This window comes from Amyelois transitella, chromosome 13, assembly GCF_032362555.1.
Source record: "Amyelois transitella isolate CPQ chromosome 13, ilAmyTran1.1, whole genome shotgun sequence".
In the NCBI taxonomy this organism is placed as follows: domain Eukaryota; kingdom Metazoa; phylum Arthropoda; class Insecta; order Lepidoptera; family Pyralidae; genus Amyelois; species Amyelois transitella.
Window position 1 is genome coordinate 1,825,109 of NC_083516.1, and position 25,722 is coordinate 1,850,830.

Below are 25,722 nucleotides of genomic sequence, written 5' to 3' on the forward strand. Positions count from 1 at the left end.
GCTCTTCTATTTTTTATTCTTATTAAGTACTTAGGTATAACAGTATATAATTATAAAAAAGTACAGTTTATGAAATTATTTTGAAACTCGCTAAAGCTCCCGAGTATTTTGGGAAACCATTTTATAAAATGGACACTATACAGTAACGGGATATATACCAAACCTTCACCTCTAGGAACAACTTAATGGGACGATGTGTGTGTGAGTCACTGTAGGTAGAGTATAGCAATGAATACGTATTATATCCCTTACGAGTTAGACAAAGCCAACAGACTGAAAGGCCGTCATATCAGGAATCCCATGGGGAGGGGAAGGATACCCTAATGTCGTAGCGTAGGTTTACTTCAGTGGGAAAAGCAAATAAAACATTTATGTAGTTATATAATTTTATTGGTTTATGTAGGTACAAAATAATAGCAGAAACGAGTAGGTTATTGCCCGTATCCGATTAAAATAATATTCTATACAGATACACCAATTTTGTTAGCACCATTTTTTTTTACATTTTGTTGACATTTTTATAAAAACATACCATTACCTTACACTACGAATGCATAACGAAAAGTTCATGGTCTTTTAACTTTCTCCACATATAAAACTAACATCTAGGTATATAATAATGCTTTTAATCTGATATATATTGATCACACAACAGTCTATTACTAAATGAACTTAAATTATTAACTGACAAGTATACATTTCAATCCCTAGATTGAAGAGGTTGAAAAAATACACAAGACAATTTGGTCCAGCTTCAACAAATGAACATTATTTCTTTGTTAATAATTTAAATAAATGAAATCTCCACATCAGTACAGTCTTTGGTTAGGACAGAAAAGACATATTGGAAGATATATTATTACTTAAATTTATAATATCACAAGCATTTACACTGAAACAATTCACTTTTGCAAATCAGTCAATACGAATACATTGAAATTGCAATTACGCACAATTTAACAATGATTGATGGTAAATAAGTAAGTATATTTAGTAAAATAAATAACTTTATTAACCTCAATACCAGAGTGCATTAATATGATTTAAATTTTTAATATATTTAATGGTGTGCCGATGTACAAAGCAAAAATAGTACCAAGTAATCCTAGGTTATATGACAAGCAAAAAATAGGAGTTACTAAAGATGGCAAAACCAAGTTAGACAATTCGACAAAGGATACAATGCACGAAGTACTATGCGAAGCTCGTACAGTAATGTACATCGTTAATTTGTCCTAACTACATATGATACACGTACATTTTAATACTTTTAAGGCATATCTCGCTTCCACTTAATCCACCTTAAGCTAGATTTCTAATACCAAATTTTAGTCAAAATTTCATAAGTTCGCAAAAGTGTCATTTAAAGACAAATTTTTTACAACTTAACAAGTATGAAATTTAATCTAATCTAATAAAATCTAAGGCACAATAATGAGCTTATGGCAGCTTAATGCCTAAAATACGTATTAAGGACAGTAAGACATCTTTTCTGTACATTTAACACAGTACTATGAAGTTGAAATCAAAGTTTAGACATTGAAATGAAAACATAAGAAATGCTTGTAACCTTTGTATAGTTATTTAATTATAACCTTCTGTTCACCTATTACATACAACATTACTACCCTTTCTCACGGTTGCACAGTTCTCGTGTTAAAAATACCATTATAGACTTAATCAGCGCTTCTTATTAGATAACCATTTGTAGGATTTCTTATTAAATTTCATAAAATCTATCATTTAAAATAAACATCAACATAAATATAATTGTTTTGGATGTAAATAACATACTTTTTTATAATGAAGCAAGCATATATATTTATTTGTTACAATTAATGATATATCTCTCTAGGTATTTAGACGACATTATTATCATTTTCAGTCCTTAAATATTCTGGTATGTAGTTATTTCACCTAGTTTATAAAATTGTTTTATGATAGTCGCCTTTAAATGGGATTTAAGTGGTTTCCCACAGGATCTCAAAGGAAAAACACCATATTTTTTTAACAAAATTAATCAACGATCCCGAGACCCGATCAGAATCGGTAAAATATTGAAAAGGGGATCTTGTACAAAGTTAGCTTCTCGAGTCTTATAAATGGTTACGAGTAGTTCTACTTAGAAGAAGGGTAGTAATACAAAACAGCGCATCCAGGTAGTTGCCAGCGCGAAGCATGTAACTCTATGAGTTGCAGCAGGGTGCGGCGGATGGACGGCGCCGCGTTCGTGTTGAGGAACGCGTCTCTCACCGACGACAGGAGCCGCTCGAGATCGCCGGGCAATTGCGATTCTAGGTCGCGACCGATGTAGGTGAGCACGAAGAATAAGTTCTCCGTCTGAAAATATCATTGATCAGAGTTCAGACATAGAAAAAAATTACGACAGCGTCATTTCAGTGCTTTTGGGATTCCTTGTTGACTAGGGTTTAATGTGTGAAGTATGAAAAGGTTTTGGAGTTTTCGCTTCATATAATAACTTGCTCCAGGATTTTGTTTCCATGTTTCAGGAGCAAGAGACACATCTTAAGTGATTATATAACATTTTTTTTAATAAATATAAATACATACGGAACAAATTACACAGATTAAGTTAACCTCGAAGTAGGTTCGAAACTTGTGTCACGAAATAATAACTCAACTGTATTATATTAAATTAAAAAAATACTTCTATAGATAAACATTCAACACCCACGCCAAACACAAAAAAACCCTTTCTTACCAAGCCCTGGCCTACCGCTGCAGCACAAAGGCCCTCAAAAATGGCAGATAGTAAAACCGGCCCACGTCCCAAGAAGAAGAACACAAAAAGCTGCAATCGATGGATGGATCAATAAATCACTCACATCGCTGGCCGAGGGTACCGGCTGCCGGATGCAGTCCTCGCAGCACTTGCAGATGAGCGCGAGCAGCACGTGCGAGGGCTGCGCGGCGCCGCGCCGCTGGATGGCGCGCCGCCGCAGCTGGCAGTACATCTCCAGCAGGAACGACAGGAACGCCATGAGCCGGGGCCGCCCGCCGCCCACTATCGCGCCGAGCAGCTGGAACCACGTGGATAAATGTCATCAAATATACAAGAGGATCTAAAACACGATAGTCACGTCTATATACCATGCGGGGTAAGCAGAGCCAACGGTCTTGAAAAGGCTGAAAGGCCACGTTCAGCTGTATGGCTTAATGATGGAAATGGAATTCGAATAGTGACAGGTTGCTACCCCATCGCCCAAGAGGAATCCAAAGATTTACACATTACTGCATGATAAACGTACCGCCGAAACTGCTGGACGTGTATGTTTATTAGGAAATGCAAAGAGACGTTAAAAGTGGATATTCCGAAAAATCCTACGCTGCTACGTCACCAGTAGCCCGAATATATAGTCACAAAACTGTGGAGAAACTAACTCCAACCAAATTCTACGAAGAAACCACAATAATAATCGTTTTGAATTCAATTTGAATCTCCCCAACATGGTACCGCAAAATATAGACAGACAAAATCTCAAAGAATGACCCCAAAGTCCCAGCAGATTTCTTTCAACCGGAGTCAAGTCTGCAATATCAAACCCAACTTTGCCTACAAACATAAGCACATTATTCATGTCTCGAATTCGCTCACCTTCTCCCGATCATGGTACCACTGCTGACACGTGTTCAGCAGCGACTCCAAGAAAGTCTCTGTCTGTTCCCGCTCCACCACGGCAATACAACGTCTGGCCGCTGGTAACGCGTAACGTGGAGATTCCACGGCGCGGGATACCAGGTGGCCCACAGCGTCCATTAGAGTACGCGCTGTAACGGCGTTTGGATCTGAAAATTTACAATAAGACATGATCGTTTCTGATATTGCTGACTGACAGACATCACGTTACGTAGACGAAGCCGCAGGTAAAAGCAAGTTACATACATACATGATTCCTAACGTAGTAGACGCTAGCCTATGGGCTAGGTTTTTAAGGTGATATGTCACCTTAAAAATATATATAAGTAAAAAGCATTTAAATAATTCTTTATTAACGACATCAATAAAGAGGATGTTCTTAATTCGACAGTATGTATTTACTATTCGATGACTTCCTCTGAAACGATCATAGATCATTTGTAGGAATACGAAATATTTATGACAATGAGAATTGGAGACAGAGTTACGTTCATAGGGTTTAAAATTATCTGATTATCATAGCCAAATATTGTACTGGCTAGGCTTAATAAACAACATATATAGCATGATAATATAGCATGGCATAAAGCTATCATAACTTACCTTCAAGAGCCTTATCGATACACTCCTGTATATCAGGCGGGAAGTTACCCAAATCGCCGGCATCTGCCGCCAGCCCCAATGCCGCCATGCCGCTAGCCAACGTGTCCGCAGACGTCAGAGACTTGGACCTCTTCAACCCTGGTGTGAACAACTGAGGACGAATGCTCTTCCCGTTGCCATTGATGAGGGAAGAAGGAGGAGATTTCTTCTTCTCCGACATGTTCTGCGGTTGTAGCTTGAAATGTACGCGAGGACCCTGGAAATAAAAATGAAGATGATGGACGGACATTAATACCAATGAAGTCACCTTCCACGGTGTTACAAAATTCCATGGGGTGTCAGTTGGTTTCTTGTATTATATCTTTTAAATCAGGTGCTTCTAATCTCGGAAAATTCGTTACTTTAACTTATCCATTTACCTACCAAAGTTATGTCACCTCTTCTTCAACTGAATTATAAACAAAAATGTACCTACTCGTACATACATTCACTTGACACTGAATGGTTTCGAGCGCAGAACAAGAATCACTCCACCTCTTATTACCAAAGATTACCAAAGGATGTCGCAAAAGACATAAAAGGTATGGGAGTAAGAACTTTCATCTATTGAGAAAACCCTTGATCGAAGTTGTTAAAATTGTCACTAAAGTCAGGACTGGAGTCGCAATGTGTAATATGTGAACTGACCGTGGTCATAGGCGTTAGCGAACATCAGGCTCATGAGGAGAAACTAATTCCAGGAGGATGCTAACAAGTACAAGAATAATACTGGTTTAGTGTGTTTAACCCAAGTTATTCTACATCCTATAGTTCTTATACCCATCGCATTCTGTGCTGGCTCGTTCTCATGATCATGGCACTAGATGGCAGCACAGAGCGCGAGTGCTGGAGTCCCACTATCGCGTACCCGAGCAGAGACTTCCTATACAAATGTATAGACAGATGAACTTTCCACTACGAACTAGGTATTAGATATTCAGACCAGATGTTGAGCTAAATTCTCCAGCAGTTCTCTATGGTCCGTGTGGTTCCCGGCACCAATACAAAAAAGAATAGGACCACTCCATCTCTTTCCCATGGATGTCGTAAAAGGCGACTAAAGGATAGGCTTACAAACTTGAGATTCTTTTTTAGGCGATGGGCTAGCAATCTGTCACTATTTGAATCTCAATTCTATCATTAAGCCAAATAGCTGAACGTGGCCATTCAGTCCTTTCAAGACTCTGTCTACCCCGCAAGGCATATAGACGTGAACATATGTATGTATGTAGTTCTCTATACTCACCGCTTGCTGTGCCGGCTCGCACGTGTTGACCATGGCGCTGGATGGCAGCACCGGGCGGTAGTGGGGCGGCACCTGCGCGTGCAGCACTGCAGAACGCGAGTGCTGGAGCCCCACACTCGCGTACCCGAGCCCCATCGCCGACCTGTAATGTCACCCAATGTTGGTATATTTGTTAAACCTTCATGGTTTCAATATCAATAACGAACACCCTGGCCATTGTATATTGTGTCAAGTAGATTAAAAATAAGAACTACTTCTTATTCTCTTCTGTCATCTGCTGTGTCTTGTCTTATGTGTATCTAAGATTTTATCTTAATAAAATAAACTAACGTACTCACTGCACTCTCTGCTTTCACTTATTCTAAAAATATTATAGTTTAATCTATCTTTCTGGCGTTAGTCCTTGAGTCTGTCTTAGGAGGAGTTCAATTTTAAGGGTTCATTATCCTAGTAGGTAGGCACCTACCTGCATACATTTAAGGATGGTCGGTAGAACCTAGCTTCTCATGAAAGATTACGTGTAAGGCACACGGTGTTGGTTATTTTGGCGTGACATTTTAATACAATAGGTACGGTCTTACAAGGTGTTGTGTAACGGAATGTCAAGCACGAATTTGATGGCTCATTAGTCCAATTTGTAAAAAAAATCTTGGAGTGACAGGTTTCGTGGAAAAAATTACTCTAGCAGCGCGCCAATTTTAATTGTTTGTTGTGCAATAAACGTGGTTTTATTACTATCAAGCATATATACAATGGTTATGCAGTGAATGTTGATTATAACCGAGAAATTTAAGGAATAATATAAATTAAATTAAATTTACTGTCCACAGTCCAACCAAACAAAACTGTGTCTATAATCCAACCAACATACAATTGTATCGTCCATAAAACTGAATACAATAGCGGCACGTCGCAATATTCGCGTGCGCAAGCTTCATGATCATAAATTTAAAGTAATCAATGCATGAATGCTCCTCACATACGCATGGCCTGTTAAGGAGGTGGAGTGTGATGTGTGCAATGAATGCATAGGGTTATAGGCAAAATATCGGAAGACGATGCTATCAGGAAGAACGAAGACATTTATTGGAACAATTCATTCATTCATATAATCATATCCCTAACGGGGTAGACAGAGCCAGCAGTCTTGAAAGACTGACAGACCAAGTTCAGCTAATTTAAGCTTAATTATATAATTGAGATTCAAATAGTGATAGATTGTCAGCCCATCGCCTAAAAAAAGAATCCCAAGTTTTTAAGCATATCCCTTAGTCGCCTTTAACGACATTCATGGGAAAGAGATGAAGTGGTCTATTTTTATATTGGTGCCGGGAACTACACGGCACTATATTAGAACAATAATTAAGTTTATCTCATCCTCTTCGTCATATCATTTTCGTAGTACTGCATCCAGTATCCAAGTATATTAATGGTCAATGCAAGTTTCCTTATTTCTCTAATAGTACGTTTATTATACGTGTTATTAAGAAAAATTAATTTCGACGCAGTACCTAATAACATTTAAAATGTAGTTTGTTTACAACCAAATTTCCGGATATCTCGAATCCGACCGTTGCCAAGACTGAAAATCGTAATCAAGCATTTTAGGTAGGTACCTATATCTATATTCACCCTTAGCGTTTATTTAAGTCAAATTTTATTAGACCAGTGTAGTGTGTCACTTAATAAGCTCAACATATCACTAGTTATTTCGAGTATAGGTGTTAGTTGTTGCTCCACACTCTACAAATTTTGAAATTGTTACTTTTGCAATAATTCGGTGATGGGCTAGCGATGAGTCACTTATTGAATATCAATTCAAATTCAAAATTTTTATTAATTATTATAGGATACTTCATATCCCTTTATAATTGTCAAACGTTTAGTTTTTCAACATTGGTTGACGTCAAATAAATTACTTAAAACTAAGTTTACTGCCGCTTCCAAGGCATCAGTGCACAAGAAGCGGTAACAAACTGCAATGCAGCATTTTCTTCTCTGCAGCAATTCCATCCTCAAGCTGTCCAACAGATCGTGATCAATCACTTTTTGCGAGACTGTTGGCTCTGCCTATCCCGTAAGGGATAAGGACGTGATTATATGTGATGTACATATACATACAATATTTGTACGAGTAATACTTGTTTGTACTTCTACAGTACAATGTACAGTGGGCTACTTGCCCAGGGGAGACCGGAGCTAAAAATTGAGGACAAGTGGAATGTCCTGTGCACTTTACAAATTATGTTGTTGCATGACTCAGATCTACAGTGGGTTTTGTCAATTGTTCACATGAGAGCCCAAAATAAAAAAAAAGAATAGGACCACTCCATCTCTTTCCCATGGATGTCGTAAAAGGCGACTAAGAGATAGGCTTATAAACTTGGGATTCTTCTTTTAGGCGATGGGCTAGCAACCTGTCACTATTTCAATCACAATTCTATCTTAAAGGCAAATAGCTGAACGTGGCCTATCAGTCTTTTCAATACTGTTGGCTCTGTCTACCCCGCAAAGGATATAGACGTGGTTATATGTGTATGTATATCCCAAAAAGTTTCGGACATATTAACGGAGACTCTGTGAAAGGATTCAGACCCCATTCACGAAAAGGCGATTTGGTCCCGAACTAAATGATCCAGAATGGCCACTAAAAGGGTTTTTTATTAATCTGGGACTACAGCAAAGCAGTAACTACATATATAGGTCACGATCATTGTTTTTGCTTATTAAAAATATTTTAAGTTGATATTTGAAATTGTTTATATGTATGTTTATATTTGTGCCGTGTGGTTCCCGGTACCAATAGAAAAAGGACCACTCGCCCCCGCAAAGGATATAGACGTGATTATTTGTATGTATGTACCTACATCTAAAAAGTTAATTAATCATTCTAATTGCCTAGGTACCCACTTAGTATTTACTTTAATTTAGCGAATCCTCATAATAAGTTAAGATTTTGAAATAAAATATCATCAAAACTGGCAATCTCAATAAAATATATTATAAGCAGTACATCATATTTAAGATCGATCCAGATGGTGTATATATTGGCATGGAATATATCCACTTTAAGATTACATTTAATGTTGTCTATCAATCAGGAAATCATTCTGGGCCAGATTTACGTCGATTCTATCGGCTGCCAACTGACTGGGCAATTTTATAGGTGTTATAATTTAAACAGCCTTTAAAATATTAGCTGAAGTGACCACCAATTTGAAATCAAAATATTTATCACGTCCAATTATTACTCTCCTCATCAATAGGTGTTATATCAGGAAGTTTGTAAATCGATGATAATAACCAGTTCTTAGGTAGTGATACTACGAGTAGTAATACTATATGTAAGTTGAAATAAAATGATGACAACGTAAATGTTCTACAAATCAAAGTCAGTTCAATCGAAGAATTTAATTGTTTTACAAATAAGAAGTATTTGTACTGAAACCTTTTTTGATTTTGAACTTAAGCCTCAAAACCTCTCTTCTTGCGTAATACGTGATGCATAAAATCTCCGAAAATATCCCGCGAACAATAAAGGAGGACCGCGGGAGTGCGTTAGGGTTCACCAGACTGCGATTCCGCCCACACACTCATTTCAAAGCATGTAGTTACAGTACAGACAGACAACAGCGCATCAACCTTCTCAAATTCATTACAATGCTTATTAGCATTGCAATGAATTTGAGAAGGTTGATCCGAGAGTCGATGCAGTACATTTTCATATGCTGTTGATTGTACATAAATATCAAACTGTCTACAAGCGAACCTGAAATATGAACGATGACATTGATGTTGATGCTAATTGTGAACCCGATGCGACTGAACTCTTGGTACGAGAATAGATCGCAGTACATGTATGACGAGGAAGGAGCAAATCTACTCTAAATATAACACTAGAGAGTACTGCAAAATACAAACATTTAAAGGTATGCTTGATATTTTTAAGTGCATTAAGTACTTTTCTAATAAGAAAAGCAATCCAGATTGATACATAAATTTACTGTTTAGGTATAATTATTTCCAAAGTAAAGTTTAACCCCTTAATTCGCAATATGTACAGAATTTCAGTAACCTGTTCGGAACATAGTATGATATGATTCAGAGAATGAAACCAACACCGTGCATTTTTTGTTTTAAGTCGATTAAAGTATAATATTCCTCATATGTAAAATGCACCTGCAAATAACATTCCCATCATACCTACACGATGGGTAGACACGCTGTCTGACAACAAACTTCTCAAATTCATTGAGCTTTAGTGATTTTATTACTACGATATAGTAGACGTGAGTGTGTTTCCCTTTTTCTGACTTAACTAAGTACCGATTGATATTCGAATCCTCAGCATAACCTGTGGAATGTTTGTCAGCCTGTATTCTATTTTTCTATTTCATTGCATCATTTAATCATAAAACTTAACAGCAAAATTGAGCTTCAGTTTTATCTATAAGTGCGAGAAGGCATCTTCTATTTCATTCAGGATGACCTGAAGGTCAAAGCCACGTAATGCTATAGAACAAAGCAGTTTTCTGTCTGACTGATGTAAACATTCAGACTAAATTATAGACGAAACCTTAATGAATTTTTTTGGATAGTAATTGATAATTTCTCGGCAAAAATGCAAAGAAATACGATAGAGAGAATCATTTGTTTATGTCAGATGATCCAGCATCCAACGGTGTGCTAGTAATTAGTGAAAATGTTAAACCTACGGACGAATGAAGTCACAGTTTATTTAATTCATAGTATGACCTTGGTGGAGTAATAACACCAGTGACAATACAGAAGTTTTTATGGATGACTCAAAGACTAGTGACCAAAACATCTTTATGAATATTTTTTTCCACAAAAGCAGATCTTAGGAGTCTTGTTATCGTGGACTTCACAAATAGTAGATTTAATATTTTGGTGATATTATTTACATATGTGAATATTGTAAAGAAATGCGACGTAGCGCAACTAAATGATGAAGTAGGCATATTTTCCAACCGATTAAACGTGTCAGTTAATGTGTACATCCACGTGTTGATGGATGGCTTGATAGTCGACTAATGAGGCCGTGCGTGATGGACCCTTAGAAAGTCTTGTGTCAGTGGAAATTAGCGTAGTGAAGACGTAAATCAAAGAAATGAAATAAGCACCGGTCTCTATCACATTTGCAGGTTGTGCTTGTGTATACAAAAATCTTTACTTTTGTTGTTTCTTTGTTACAGAATTTGTCATGTTGATGTTCTTGTAAAATCCACTTACATATCCGAAGTGGAGTATCTCCCTCGAACCATTTTGGAAGCACAAACAATCCGTTCAGACTAGAAACAACCAGGTGCCTAGTTAAGCGCTATCACAGTTGTCATCTCACTGTTTTATTGAGTTCAGATAAAGTTGCCAGTGTTTATTCGGCCCACAATAAAATTTATCACAATCTCACAGAGCGTGCCTCAAATCCCAGTGCAAACTTGGCAATGTTGCCGACAAATTACGCTTCATTTCTCTCATAGCATCGGGATTTATTAATAGAATCCAGAAACCGGCAACATGCGGGTGAGCAGATGAGAATAAGTGAACGTCTGGGTGGGAATCACTCAGATTGTCGAGAATAGTCAAAAAGCGTTTGGCCAAGTTGGTGAGTTTCGTTCGATGGCGTTCGCAATTCGCAATGTTTATATTCGAATTGCGTCGAGTCGTCGGGACTCCGCGCGTGTCCCGGTGCGCGCGCGGACTGCGGGGGCCACGCCACTTCGTGTCCGTCGGCCCGTTTAGGCTTGCGCGGGCGTCACCACGTCACGGCAGTCAAGAACAAAGTGATAACATAAACTGTACGATTGATACTACTCCACATCAGCGCGTCTTCCTACCTACGCGACGGAAGCAGCGGTCGCACATTATCACTAGATTTTCGTTCAGCCATCATTGGATGGCAGCCAACGACGTCGATTGCAGTTACGTTAGTAGTATTGCTCTTGATGAGAAACAAACTTCTCCACAAGGTCAGAGAGATGTAAAAATGTTCAAAGCTAAGATAATCTCATAAACTCATCCAGCAGTGTACCTAATGTCCATTAAATGTAGTTTCAGCATCGTCAATAGCTTAGCAAAATTAGCATTGAAGACATGTTAAGCGGTACCTACGAAACATGTGAAATTAAATTAACCGGAAGTAAATATCTGCAAAATGCAAAATCTGCTAATGCTGAAAAATATATTTAAGACTATCTACTGATATATTTAAATCTGAAACACATCCCAATGATGACGATGCAATGACGAGTCTTATAACTCATAGACATGAGACACATATTGCATCACACATCATTAAAAACAATTGCCGGCCTCTTTTTCATTTACATCTAGTTTCTAGACTTCCAATTTACGCTGTCTATGCAAAAAATGCCTGAAAGAACCAGAGTTATCAAGCCCAAGGTTCTTTCAGGTACTATTGCTTTTTATCTGTCTAATAAAGTTTGGTGTTCAGATCTGCAAATATATCTAATTTTGTGGATGATTTGCACGCGCTTGTTGCTATCTTTCTCCACTATTCGGCTAAAATCGAAATTAAAAAAAAAACTACACCTTTCTACTTCTCTCGAGCTAAGTATTTTCCCGAAATTTCCGCAACATAGGAAACTAGCTGGATTATACCCGCCGCACTTCCGTACTCGACTATTAAACTTCCGTACAGAATTCATATGTACACACACCACAGTCATATTTAGACAAAGCCAGGGTATACAGAACCAACAGTCTTGAAAAGTCACGTTCAGCTGTATGGCTTTATGATGAAATTGGGATTCAAATAGTTACATGTTGCTATCCCATCTTCTACAAAAGGATCCCGAAATTTATTAGTTTCCAAGGAAAATTTCTCTTATTTAATCACCTAAGAAACGGTAGATGTTTTTCAGATCTTGCGATTTTAGCTATGCGTTGATATGTCGGTTAGTCAGTGTCCTCTTTAAAAGAGAATTTACTCTTTAAAAAATATTATGGTATTAAGACTACTAAGGGACATTCAAGAATGAAAGATTAAATTATTGCTACCTTAACTTGAAGCAGATGGATGCAAAACACGCAAAAAATTTCAGCAAATAAAAAAAATTTATATCGAGACTTAGGATACTATTAATCTATACTAATAATATAAAGCTGAAGAGTTTGTTTGTTTGAACGCGCTAATCTCATTAACTACTTGTTCTTGGAATCTACTCTTTTAAGCAATATTTCTTGTTCAGAGCTGCAAAATCAAAATCGTATCTCACCTATTATGAAGGTCGACAGGCTTCGCCATGGTGAACTCCTTCGCGTGGACGTTCAGCTTGTTCGCCGACGAGTTCTGACCGCCGGCAGTCGTCGCCGTCGCCGTGGTCGCCGACACGCCTTCTGTGCGGACACCTGGTGGTCAACGTCGGTGATCAAGAGAAGAGGACAGGACAGAGTGGGTTAGTCGGAAAGATGTGCGTGAAGAGTTAGCCGTGTGGGTGTTGGTGGTTGGTTGGCAGTTAGACAAAAAAAGGTTCCATTGATAATGAATCAATGTATGTATCACGTATTTGCCCTTAATGGGTGGACAGAGGAAGCAGACTCGGCAAGAAACGCTTAATGGTGGATTTATATTCAGATAGCGACAGCTACCCCATCGCTTAAAACTAGAATCTCAAGTTCGAGACAGATATCACACAGATTGAGCGTTTATAACTAGTTCCTAGGTTAGTTTGAAACTATAGTAATTTTTGTTACGGAATTGTAGATCAGAAACTAAGACCAATAAATAACAGGACGAAGAGTTTCGGAAAACGACTTCTTGTGTGTCCTGACTGATAACGCGCATCGATAAAGAATCTTTCTAATTCTTGGCTACTCTTTCGCATAGTAAAGAACGTCCCTTAGTCAAAAACAATCTCATAAGATTTGCACATGAACGAAAAAAAAATTGATGCCACGCATATTAACTTAGGGGGACAATAATTACACTGTTTATATTGTAAATATAATTGTAGCTACAATACATGATAGATTAGCCATCAGCAATTAAGAAATATAAAACACTAGAGGCCGTGTCGTAAAAGGCGACTAAGGGATCGGCTTATAAACTTAGGATTCCTCTTTTAGGCGATGGGCTAGCAACCTGTCACTATTTGAATCTCGGTTCTATCATTAAGCCAAATAGCTGAACGTGGCCATTCAGTCTTTTCAAGACTGTTGGCTCTGTGTACCCCGCAAGGGATATAGACGTGATCATATGTATGTATGTATGTAGAGGCCGCCCGCGACTTCGTCCGCATGGAAAACCTATCAATTCCGCGGGAACTCCGGGATAAATAATAGCCTATATGTAATTGTCTTCAGCTACCTACATATCAAATTTCATCGAAATCGGTTTCGTAGTTTTTGAGTGAAAGAGTAACAAAAATCCATACTGACATACTCACAAACTTTCACATTTATAATCCATACATACATACATAAAATCCCGGGTAGTCCCTGCCTACCCCTCCGGGTAAGAGGCGTCTCTTACCCGGAGGGGTAGGCAGGGAGTACCTCTTTCTACTTGCCACGATCTCTGCACACTTCCTTCGCTTCATCCACATTCATAACTCTCTAACATTTATAATATTAGTAGAATTTTCTCCGCCTGCAGACTGAAATGACTATAGATATAGTCCAATTATTCTAACACTGCATGCACTAACGCCAAAGTAAAACCACAGTTTCTGTTCAATGCGCTTCAGCAATATTTCGATATTTCACGTATAGGTATTCTACATATTTCTCGTTATGTGCAATCGTGGTAGTGGCAGGCGATTTGCGTGTGGACGCATTCAAATGAAGTACTTTCGCGGATCGATACTAACTTGTGATCGATAGTTTTAAGTTTATCAGTCAGTTTGTATAAAAAGGACATTCGTAACGTAATAACGTAAGAAAGTCTGGTTTTCGTCAGTTTTCTATACAAAGAGGAAGTCCGTTTTCGTCAGAAAAAAACAAACCCTAACTTTATTCAGACGAAAAAGAAGTCTGACCAAAGTTTCGTAAATTCCGTCGGGAAATCATATTTAGCATCACACAAATCTATTTTAAATCACATTGACGGAATGATTGTTATGTTTTCACTAGTGTGTGAACATGATACTAATCATAAGTCGAATAATTTTGATCTCTTTTTTCAACTTTGATCGGGACTTTGATATCATCAGAATTCTCAGAAATTCTAGGAAAGCGTCAATTTTGTCATAGATCAGTGTTACATTTTATCAAAATCAGTCCCGTATTTATTTTGAGTTTGTTTGTTAAAAACAAAATATAAATCTTTCCCCTTAACTACTATCTGAAAGTTCAGATAACGAACCTGAAGATTCAGTAACTGATGGAGTTGTAATTACAGCTGTTTCAGCTACGGATACCGGTGTCACGGCCTTCTCTGGGGCAACCACCGGTACCGGAGTCACGGCCGCAGGAGAAACAGACACCGACACCTGAGCCACCGGGGCCACCGCCACCGGCTGGCTTAGCGACTGCTTCACAATACACCTCGACATTATCCTTGTGGCACAATACAATGATCACATCGAATAAAAACAAAGAAAAGGAACAAACCACGAACAAACACAACGCGCCGCAACAAACATGAGACTGTTGACGCGTTCCAAATATGAAGTTTTGTTTATTTTTAATTTTGGCGCCACATTTCGCTATGACGCTTGCCAACCAAACACTTCCACATGCGACACAGATAATGAATACGATTTTAATCGATGAATATGAAATGAATCGATTAGTGATAATTGTCTTACCTGGAGGTCTGTATATTTCCAGAGTAGGTTTTCCTTTAGCATTAGTTAAAATCATACTCCGCCGTTTCCCATTGTTTGGAAACTGTAACAAAGATCATATGTTTGTTATCCAAGCGCTTTTTATGAAACATCTAGCTAATGAACTGTCACGATTTATTTTCAGCAGATTATGAAGCTGAAGTCTCTACATCATCGCTTAATATAAAACATTCAATGTATGAATAATGAATTTACTAATGTCTCAACGAAATTCTAGTATTTCGCAGCTAGTTCATAAAGGTACTTAATGGACATTCGAGACTTTTATGATTTTATTTTTTTAGGTAATACTACGAAACTTCTTAGGTACGAGTAGGTATGTAGTTATAGATGCACATAATGGAAAATCTAGGCTTGCAGTTTATTAGCAGTGATGATGTAAAACATGAGTCTAGGTAAGTTAGCCTATTGAGTTGTAGACTCAGGCCGAGTTAACACGTAATGCTAGGTAAATAAACCAAGGTTATTCAAATAAAGGTAGTTTTTAAAGATGGTATATTACTGCATATAAAATTATTAAAATCATTGCCTATTATTAAATCTTATACTTGCAAATTTCAGACGACTGCGAAGTTTATTATTATACGCCACGAAAAAACTCGTAATATCGCTACATTTTGTCTAAATATTACAATATTAGGACTACTAACGGACTTATAAGAACAAAAGATAAAATTATTGCTACCTTACCTTCAAGCAGATGGATGTCAAACGCGCGAAAAATTTCAGCAAAGAAAAAAATAGATATCGTGACTAAGGATAATATTAATTCTACATAAATTTATAGAGCGTTCCATTTTAGTATAATATTTTCATTAAAAAATCGGCTTATTAATAAAATCAAAATATCACGATTTCGAAACCGTGCAAGGCTGTATCAATTCAAGTGTAGACATGCGTGGGCGCTAGATTGTAGATTGTGCAGTGCGCCTACATATCTGTTACAATCGTATCTATTGAAATGCATAATTATTAATACACTATATTAACTATAATTAATCGTATTATAATGCCATAATTCACTCTTATTTATTCGAATTCGGCCACCTATTGCAACTTGCCATTTTTATTTTATAATTAATTGATGTCAAAAGATATCCTTACAATGTTTACTTACTTAACTGTTTATTTTCCTACTATTGTTATATGCACAGGTACATTTTGGACCAGCTATTGCTAAAGAATTTAGTTCCGTAAAGTAATAGTTAAAAACTTTATTATGATTAGGCTTATTATGTTTTACTAGAAACCCAAAACGGAAAAGATAGCTGCTCTTCTTAACCCGTGGTGCGTCCCAATCCCTCACTCAATAACTAACTACATAATTAACTAGACGCTAGTTGCTGAGCTAAGGAAGCGCCATGGGTTAAGGAGGTTAAATCCGTTAACTGGAGAAAACTTCGGTGTCGTATACCTCGGTTTACCATTCGCACCTCCCAGCGCTATTCACGAAATGTGCATTCTATTATTCTACGGTTTAGGTAAATGTATGATTTAAATGACATAGAAATTCACCTGGTTATGATGATGCATGTTGTGGTGCGACTGCGGGCGTATGAAACTGCGTTCCCGCATGATGACGCCAGGCGAGGCGAAGTCCTGCATCCTGTAGCTCCTCTGCAGCTCGTTACCAACGCCAATTTGTGTCTGCATCTTGCTTGGTAGCGATGTATCAATATAATCACAACAATCAGCCCTCACTAACTCCGCTTTAATTATGGTAAGTTATATTATATCTGTGCTCCGAATTGTCTACTCTGGTACCGGATTTTGTAGAATACTTTTTTTAAATTTGAATTGTTAATTGTTCTCTTTTGTCTGAGCTTTTCAACAGTTTTAAACTCACGATTTATCTCTTTGGTAATTAGTGCACTCTGGCATTCATATAATATCTTCCAAGAAAATTAATTTATTAATTAAAATTAAAGAAATCAGAATTAACAAAATAAATACACTAGATGAATGACTAGTATTAAAGTTGCTTTTACAAAATGTCAAACTTATTATATTATCTAGTGTTAAATTTTTTGTCAATTATACACCTTTGAAATATAAATAAAAAATCTATCTAAATCGGGCAATATAATTAAAATGCGAGTAAACAAAGCTTTATTTATATAAATTAATAATCACAATATAGATTGTGACGTCACAAGAGATCACTCTACCAATTTATATATGCATATATAAATTTTATGTACAATTAAACCCGTCTGTCGTGGCCACTGATAGAGGGTGTTATTTTTCGAAGTTTTCGTTTTTTTTTATACGACTAAAGTACAAGAGCAGTGCAGGATTTATAGTGCCTGACAGCCACCGAGCGATTTAAAGTTATTCGAGGGGCCGAGGAATCAGGTTTCTTCAGCTCCAATCTCGAGTCGTTTCGTCGTGGGGTTATTTGAACCCAATCTGCAACAAAACCGATTAAATTTTAATCTTGTCTCCTTAACTTTGGCATCCGAAAAGCTTAACTCATGCCTAACATTTGAGAGAAATTCATTCAGAGGTTTCACATTGTAAAATTTTTGGTAACAATATATGTATTTTTCAAATTATTCGGGTGTAATTTCTATCCGTCCTTACCTCGAGAGGTAGAAAACAAGTCTGATTTTTTTTGTTTGATTCTGGCGCACAATGAATAATAATGGCAAGATTTTAATTCAATTCCGGACAAACGACTATTATCTATAAAGTTTGGATTTACAAGATCTAAATTGGTGTTATAATGTAGGTGATGGTGACTCACCGCTCTCTCGTCGTGCGTCTGTCGTTTGATCGTGCTCTGCACTCGAGACTCGTTCACTTTTCTCGTATTTATTTCTCTGAAACAATGAAACATAAACGTTGACAGATAAAATGAATAAAGGAAATAATGTTTATTATGAAACACATAAAGAGAGTTATGAATGTGGACGAAAGGAATACAGGAATAGTGGCAAGTGGAGAGATGTAGACTCTGCATATCCCTTCCAACGATAAATGGTGTGTTTTATGTTCCTATATAATATTCTTAAAAGGAATAGGTTCATTTCTGACTTAGAACTTCAGAAATTCTTTTCCCATTCTGCCTCGATGTAAGTACGTTGTTCTTATATCATAAAACTGATGATTAAACAATAATTTTAATAAAATACTACACATATTTTTATGAATTCTTGGCTAAAACTTGAGTCGCTCGCCCTTATGCGAAAAATTTACAGGGGTTTACACATTTTTTGGGGTCGTGGCCCTTTTTCTTCTGGGATGGGGACTTAATTGAACCAAACTCTTGACGGTGAAATTTAAAATTACTAAGTAGAGATAGAACGTACACTTTAATGTTAGGTACTCAATAAGCCTGCCAAAATTAACATTAATTTAGTACATCGACCTTGTTGATAAGAGCCACGCAAACATGCAGGCAGGATACCTACATTAATTTAGAAAACACGACGTGTGCTGCACTTTCTAAGATACAATGAGTAGGTAGGTCTGTACGGCTACGTAGCTGATTTTAGGATTTTCAACCGAGTTACTACCTAAGCTAAGTGCTAAGAGTAAGCACTCAGTAAGGATAGTGCCGACACATTACAAATGTTATGTGAATAAAAAGAACGGTGTTGAAAAACTTAATAAACAATGACAGTAAAAAAGCAGTATTATTATTAACTTCATATAACAAATTTAAATTGTTCTGATGTTTGAAATTTCCCATAATAATAAATGTAAAAATTTTATTTGGATTTCAAGTTTTGTGAATAGACCACCTGATATAGAACCAAATCGTCCAGCAGGATCTCCTAGTCGGTCCCCCCAGTGGGTCCCAGTAAACTCATCTGATCATCAGAATCCCTTTGATATAAGTAGAACCTAAGCATAAAAACCGCCGCATATAGGTCGAATAGGTTAGACATGGAAGAGGCAAATTTCTAATAGACACTGATGTTGAGAAGAATATCCCAGCTTTTAACATTTGTCTGCAACTCCACACCTTACGAGTATAACACACAAATTCCTGTGTATGTCGTAGGAGGAGAGTCAAGGACATGTATCACAAACATTCCTCAGGCACTGAATCTTACCACGCCTTCCTTGCTCTGTGGCCTTGACAGATGACGAAGGTCTGAATTCTATTTTAAACCGACGGATATTTTCGATTGGATCACAGATTCGATTCAACGCTACCTTTTGGAGGGACCTTGTCATATTTTTTGCGCATCAAATTGTCCTTCTCATGACTGTATAAATCATCTGATTCACAATCCCAACGTTTTTAAAGTACCTATCTACTATATTGTGTAAAAATCGCGGTCATCCAACCATATACCTAACTTCTAATAATAAAAATATGAAAGTGTTAGTTTATTCGTCTTTCACATCAAAACCATTGAATCGATCACGGTGAAATTTTGCAAAAGTACATAATAGTGTTGATGAAGGAGAAGTACAGGGACGTTTTCACGCAGGCGATAACTAGAACGAAGCCGCGGACAAAAGCTAGTAGTCTATAGAGGTAAGAACGCAAGCGGCATAGCGGTATCAAAAGGATGATGATATTAACCCAAGCAACATTAGGCTCTATAAATATATCTCACTAAGGCCTTTTATCGCCAGACAATGATATAGTAGGCTTATAATGGTCACCATTGGGACTGCTTGTACTATAAACGTTTTTTACAAAGCAGTTCGGTTCTGTAAATAAGCTCTTAAAAAGGCTTACAGGAAAACACGAAAGAATATTTAAAGTATTGTCCTTTTACCTTTATCTTAAGATATAGGTAGCTATAGATTTAAAAACACGGAAAGAAGTCTAGGTAGGCGTTTCTTCATGACATCATGTATTATATATGAACATATGTATGTGTCCACACTTGCGTAATAAACACATTGAAATAGCTCATATGTGTGTTTTAATGTAGTTTTGTCTTTATTCCCTTGGAATAGAGATGGTTTTTGTTAGGCTTTATGTGACCAGAACAACTATGTACACATTGACTGGGTTCTAGGTCATAGCGAGCCTTTGTTTTCCTTTGACTTTGGCTAGACTGTTTATTGTTCTGTATTGATAATGATTTCGTAATAGTTTTGTACATATATCAATAAGGATTCCTATCAAATTTTATATCCAAACGAAGAAGACAGAGCTACTCGTAGGGGCAAATAACGCCACTGATGGATGATAAAGAATAGGCCTAGAGACCATAGCATACCTAAATAAAAAAAATCTATTCAACGTTAACACAACAAAAAGTATGGCAAACATTTTAACTGTATAATAAAATAATACATTTAGGCCCACCAATGAAATACATATATGAAACAGACAAACAGAGTTATTTAAAATTAAAAATATATGTATACCTACCTAAATTACTGAAATACATAGGATAGCTTCTAAGTACCAATATTAGCAATCTAGTCACATATCAAATTGATACAAAATTAAAATATGCGCAAGCGGCGGTCCTTCTTAGTGACTCATGCGCAAACGCAACGCAACAGAAATCGATGAGCCGTGAACACTTATGATCAGTCGCTTGTTGCTTCGATATATCCAAAACAGATATATTCATAACATTCATGTATGTTTTCTTTTATATGAAAATTATTTACAAAACTATTATTAGTTTTACTACTTGGATTTGGTATGCCACGTGACGGTGGGCTTCTTACATTTATGTCCCTTTCTTGTCCGAGTCGAAGTTTATTGGAATTATTTGGTGGGATTATGTACATACTTGCTATCTCACTAGAGAATTAACAAACCGAATAAATGAATAAAATGTATACCTAAAGCGTTACATTATTTGCATAACAACTTTGACATCTCCTCCCACACTGGGAAAGAATCCTTGTTCTGCTGAACTCCAATTATCAGGGTTTTACACCCACTATAAGGCCTGCCCAATGAAAGCTAGATATTGCGTTTCAACTATAAATTAAAACGAGTCTAGATTCAGAAGAATAAAACTGTATATATAACTAGCTTCCGTAGCCGTTATTTTGATTCTGTAAAGTTTTGTCCAAATTAGTTCGTAAGATCATCAAAAAGTACCAAACAACGTAATAAGTGATATTGGTACCAAAATTGGAGCTTATTTGGAAATATTCGGCTGAAAGGGTCAGAAAAACGTCGTTCAGATCTTTCACGCCTCAGACTAAAGTAAATTGAAAAATATTTCTCAATCTCGCCGCTTTCATGTTTGACTTGAAGGCTTAAACTATGAAAGTCGATAAGTTAATTCGTATATCCGAAAATTCTGGCACGCAAGACAATCGCAAACGTGCTGCTTGCCTTACTCGCACTATGCTATAATAGACCTAAGTATAGAAGTATAGTGCTGGTGACTCATGGGCATTTAACAAAAAACGCTTGCCTTTGTAACGCAAAAAATTACTTGAAGCGTAGATCACTTACTCGAGTGAAAAGATAATTGCTTTTATATCACTTCAAGATAGTTACGTCAAATAAAAATGGAGTATTAAATGAGTTAGGTATTCCTACGGGTTAGTATACAAGTAATGCATATCTCTTGCCGGTAAACTGTATGCAACCTGGCAGTCCTTTTCCGGCTGCGGCTTCTATACGACCCGGAAGAAAATAAGGAATGGAGAAAGCAGTGACCTCCGTGACACACTAGATTTAGCAGGTTAACCTGATTGGATTTGTATTGCGCAAATTGGAACAGGGTAACACATTTAGTTGCCTTAATATGCAGGTTCCTTCCGATATTTTCCATTGTAAGTATAAAGAGTATTATAAGACACTGAGATGATTTGCTACTAAATTCTGTCGATAATAAGCAAAGCAAGTGGTGCAAGTAAACAAGACGTTGCAACAAGATTTGAGCCATCATGGCCGCCGCCGTGCCCAATTCGCGCCTTTTTTGCAACCCACACAATACGCCGACGCGACGGCGGCGTGCTACGTGATCTTTACTAATCAAAGACTCACCAAACTACCCAATACTGGACGATACTATCATTACAACAACTATTGCTCGTTGTCTTTGAGTAAGCAATAGATTTATTTAATGTAATGAAGCAAACTATAGTGTACACTTGAGGAGTCGTTTCACCGTTATTGATTGTTAACGTCAGTACGAAGGAATACCAAAGTGTTGACTAGACCTCATAGAAAACTGCATTTAGCATTCTGCCAGATCGGTTCGATTTCAAGTCAGCAACATGCAGATGTTTTTTGAAAATTTTCATTAGTTTTTCTTCTGAGGGTTTATATAATTTATTTGTGGTAAATAACACATTGTACAAATAGACATTTTAAGTCAACAATTCATATTCATACATAGTCAGTTTATCTAACTTATCAAAGTAACTTAAATTTGGTCCTTCGACGATCCACGTATCGAAGGACCATATTGCGTTACATTCCAAGATTCCCAAACCAAATCATGTGTGCTTTTTATTTCAGTAACGTACCGCTTTTCATCTATGTCTTGTTTTCTTATGCTTTTTTATACAGTCATTTATAAGGGTGCATTTCATTTTATAAAGTCGTAATCTATAATTTTGTGTGTTTAATGGTTTTCTTCGTTTCTGATTATTTTGAATTCTCTTTTACTGAAGGCTATCCAATAATGAAATTATACGATGTATTTATGTTTCATAGATTTAAAACCATCGGATGACTACAAACATCAAATTACTGTACTGGTGGCAGACACACAAGGTGAGTGACCTGGCTCAATAGCCCGAGTCCATTCGTTGCTCGGTAGGTATCTCTCATTACCTAACGCTAAATTGCAATTTCGTGATGAATCGTGTACGAAACTAAGTGGTATTATTTTCGTATAAATATGGACATTTTATAAAGACAAACAAAATTTAAAAATACTTTGTTCCATCTAATAGAACCGCCTATGAGAGTTGCGGCAGCTTACTGAAAATACATAAAAAATATCTTAAATAGTTCACTTAGGCAATCTGACCGACCAAAAATGTTTTTTTTTAATCATACGTATCTCTAGCATTTTAAGTATTGTTTTTTTGTTTACCTGGTACGGATCCCTTATCTTTAAGCCAACTGTCAATCTGGATATAACTAATAAGGGAAATCTCTCAAAAAGTCTTCAATCCAATAAATGCTTAAAGTGTAAATTCTAATTCTTTATCCTTACTTTTAAGTCTTGTGCAATTAACAAATTTATAAAATAAAGAGTAAACACTAAAACTAACAACTTAATTAACGATACATATTTGGCGGGAAGTCAGTGAAAGTTATTACTTTATTTAGTCGCTAGTTATAATTTTCTACAAAAATCGCATAATATTTTAGTGTTAAATTAAAAGTGACAGTGACTGCAAAATATTCGGAATATTTTCTGAAATAAAGTGATCATGCTTAAATAGAAAAAATCTTTGATAGTTGCGTAAAAGGCTAGTTGTGTCACACAGGGACTTAAGTTAAACATGTATCTACATCTTCAAGTTAACTTAGCATGACACACTGATAGCCATGACTTTCCAGTGTAGAACTTTCCAGCGTGTCTGCCTCCTAGATGTAACGCCAAAAGGTAAGTTACTAAAACCTATACAGGGTGTCACTATAATGAGCGGGTTAAATGGCGCAGTTATCCGATCCTGGCAAAGCTACTTTTTCCTGGATTAGGTACTTGCCACTCTTAACGGAAGCAAAAAAAAAATAACTATAATTACAATAGAGGTGATAGTTCCCACACATTCATGCAACGATAATAATCCCACCCAAACATTATTATATTATTGTTATGGCGGTATTTCCGGAAAATGGCGTCACCGGCTGCCTCGTTCAAATTTCATTGCTGTCATGTTCTACGCCAACTATTTGAGTTGAGACGAACATCACTTTTTTTTAAAGAAAATAAACAGGTTTTGCTCTTAACTTGGGATTGAGCATATCAATACTTTCTATTTCTGTTTTTCCATTCTTTGAAATGAGCCCTACGTCTCTTATATCATTATCATATTTAAGGTTCTGGGTCCAGTCGATCCTGCGTTGTTTTCTCGTTCAACCATAATAACTGCATAATAATTAAGTATTTAACGTTTGTCATCGATTGCGCTTTAAATTCAGAAGAACCAGAAGTGAAGAGCCGGGCAAAAGACCCATTTAAATTTATTTAGGTATTTGCGGATGTCTATTACCTAGTCTTTAAAAATGGCGCGTAATTACAAGTTAGTAAGCATATCCCAATTTTGTAGGATGACTACTGGTTAGGATGAACCTGATTGTAGACGAATTCAACCTATATAAATATTGAAACGTTGATAAAGCGTAGAGATAGGTGGTGGAAATCCACGATAGGAAATGACGTGATATGAAAATAGAAAATTCAACGTTTTAAGAACCGAAACTGCGGAAATATCTGAGCTTAAGATACACGCGCACAATAATTAAAAATTATTTACTTTAACAGGCTAGACTTATGGGTGTTAGTTAGCGTGTTAGAAGATGAAGAAATTTGTTTTTGTTTACTGGAAGAAGAGTGAGAAGGAGTCGCTACTGTAAAGTCTGCAATATTTATAAATTGTACGTTATTTCCTGTACTAATTCTTACTATTTTTTTAGAGTGTAAGTGCTGTACTGTAAATGGGTTTCTAAATGGATTATTCTTCAAAGCTGCTGTGGTAAACTAAACACATCACGAGATATACAGATGTCCGAGTGAGTTCCGACACGGCACGAGACGGTACGGCGCAGTATGAATTGTCGGTATTTAGGCCATCAGAGCGCCGACTACACACAAGAAAATCTATTTTTTATCTCGACAGCAATTAGTAGAAGTCGGCATTTGGGCTCCTCGGCCCACCAAACAATGCATCTTGCACTTTCCAAATGCTTATTTGACTTTGCGAAACCCACATACAGTTACATGATTACACGCATAGGCCCAATTGATCGAATAACATTGTTAAATTATTTTTCACGCGGGAAATGCTGAGCGCTCTCCCTCTATGCAGTACGAAAATACGTTCCCTAAATATAGCTCCGGTGACATTTTTGATAGGATTAATCTTTTATTGGTATAACTGAGTGCTCTTACCAGAATCGTGCGCTCGCATGGTACGTCGTTGGCGAATGCGTGTTTATTTCACTGAATTTATTTCGTACGCGACGCGTGCGCAGACTCCGGTCGTGTGGCGCCCGCCCGGGCGGTGTGCCTACTGACGCGGCCGTGCTCGCTGTTAGCGTTGCGCTGGCGCAGCGGCCCGTTTTTGCTTGGATACAAGAGTGGGTTATGTTTTTGCTCGTAGCTGTTTCCTTTATCTCTATTTTAACAGATGCATCTTGAAAAGAGATCATTAGATCGAGTTTAATACCATTTTTAGGATTCCAGACTGATGAACAAGACAAAAGTCCTCCCAGA

The 25,722-nt window shown here is 37.0% G+C and overlaps 1 protein-coding gene across 4 annotated transcripts; it reads right to left on the reverse strand.

The window, feature by feature from the left end:
* Positions 1-368: 368 nt before the first annotated feature.
* Positions 369-25,556, reverse strand: LOC106140262 (CBP80/20-dependent translation initiation factor). 4 transcript variants are annotated; one of them, XM_060947161.1, is made up of 11 exons: positions 25,399-25,556; positions 18,123-18,198; positions 17,578-17,785; positions 16,892-17,268; positions 15,338-15,419; positions 12,806-12,938; positions 5,547-5,688; positions 4,262-4,517; positions 3,617-3,807; positions 2,847-3,041; positions 369-2,340 (listed from the first exon to the last, which is right to left on the reverse strand). In XM_060947161.1, the coding sequence occupies exons 4-11, from the start codon at positions 17,027-17,029 to the stop codon at positions 2,119-2,121; spliced, it is 1,359 nt and encodes a 452-aa protein (XP_060803144.1). In that variant the 5' UTR covers positions 17,030-17,268; positions 17,578-17,785; positions 18,123-18,198; positions 25,399-25,556; the 3' UTR covers positions 369-2,118. The 4 variants fall into 4 exon arrangements, with proteins under 4 accessions (XP_060803144.1, XP_060803145.1, XP_060803147.1 ...); XM_060947162.1 differs by having other exon boundaries at positions 16,892-17,037; positions 17,071-17,785; XM_060947164.1 differs by having other exon boundaries at positions 12,806-12,923; positions 16,892-17,785.
* Between the last annotated feature and the right edge of the window lie 166 nt (positions 25,557-25,722).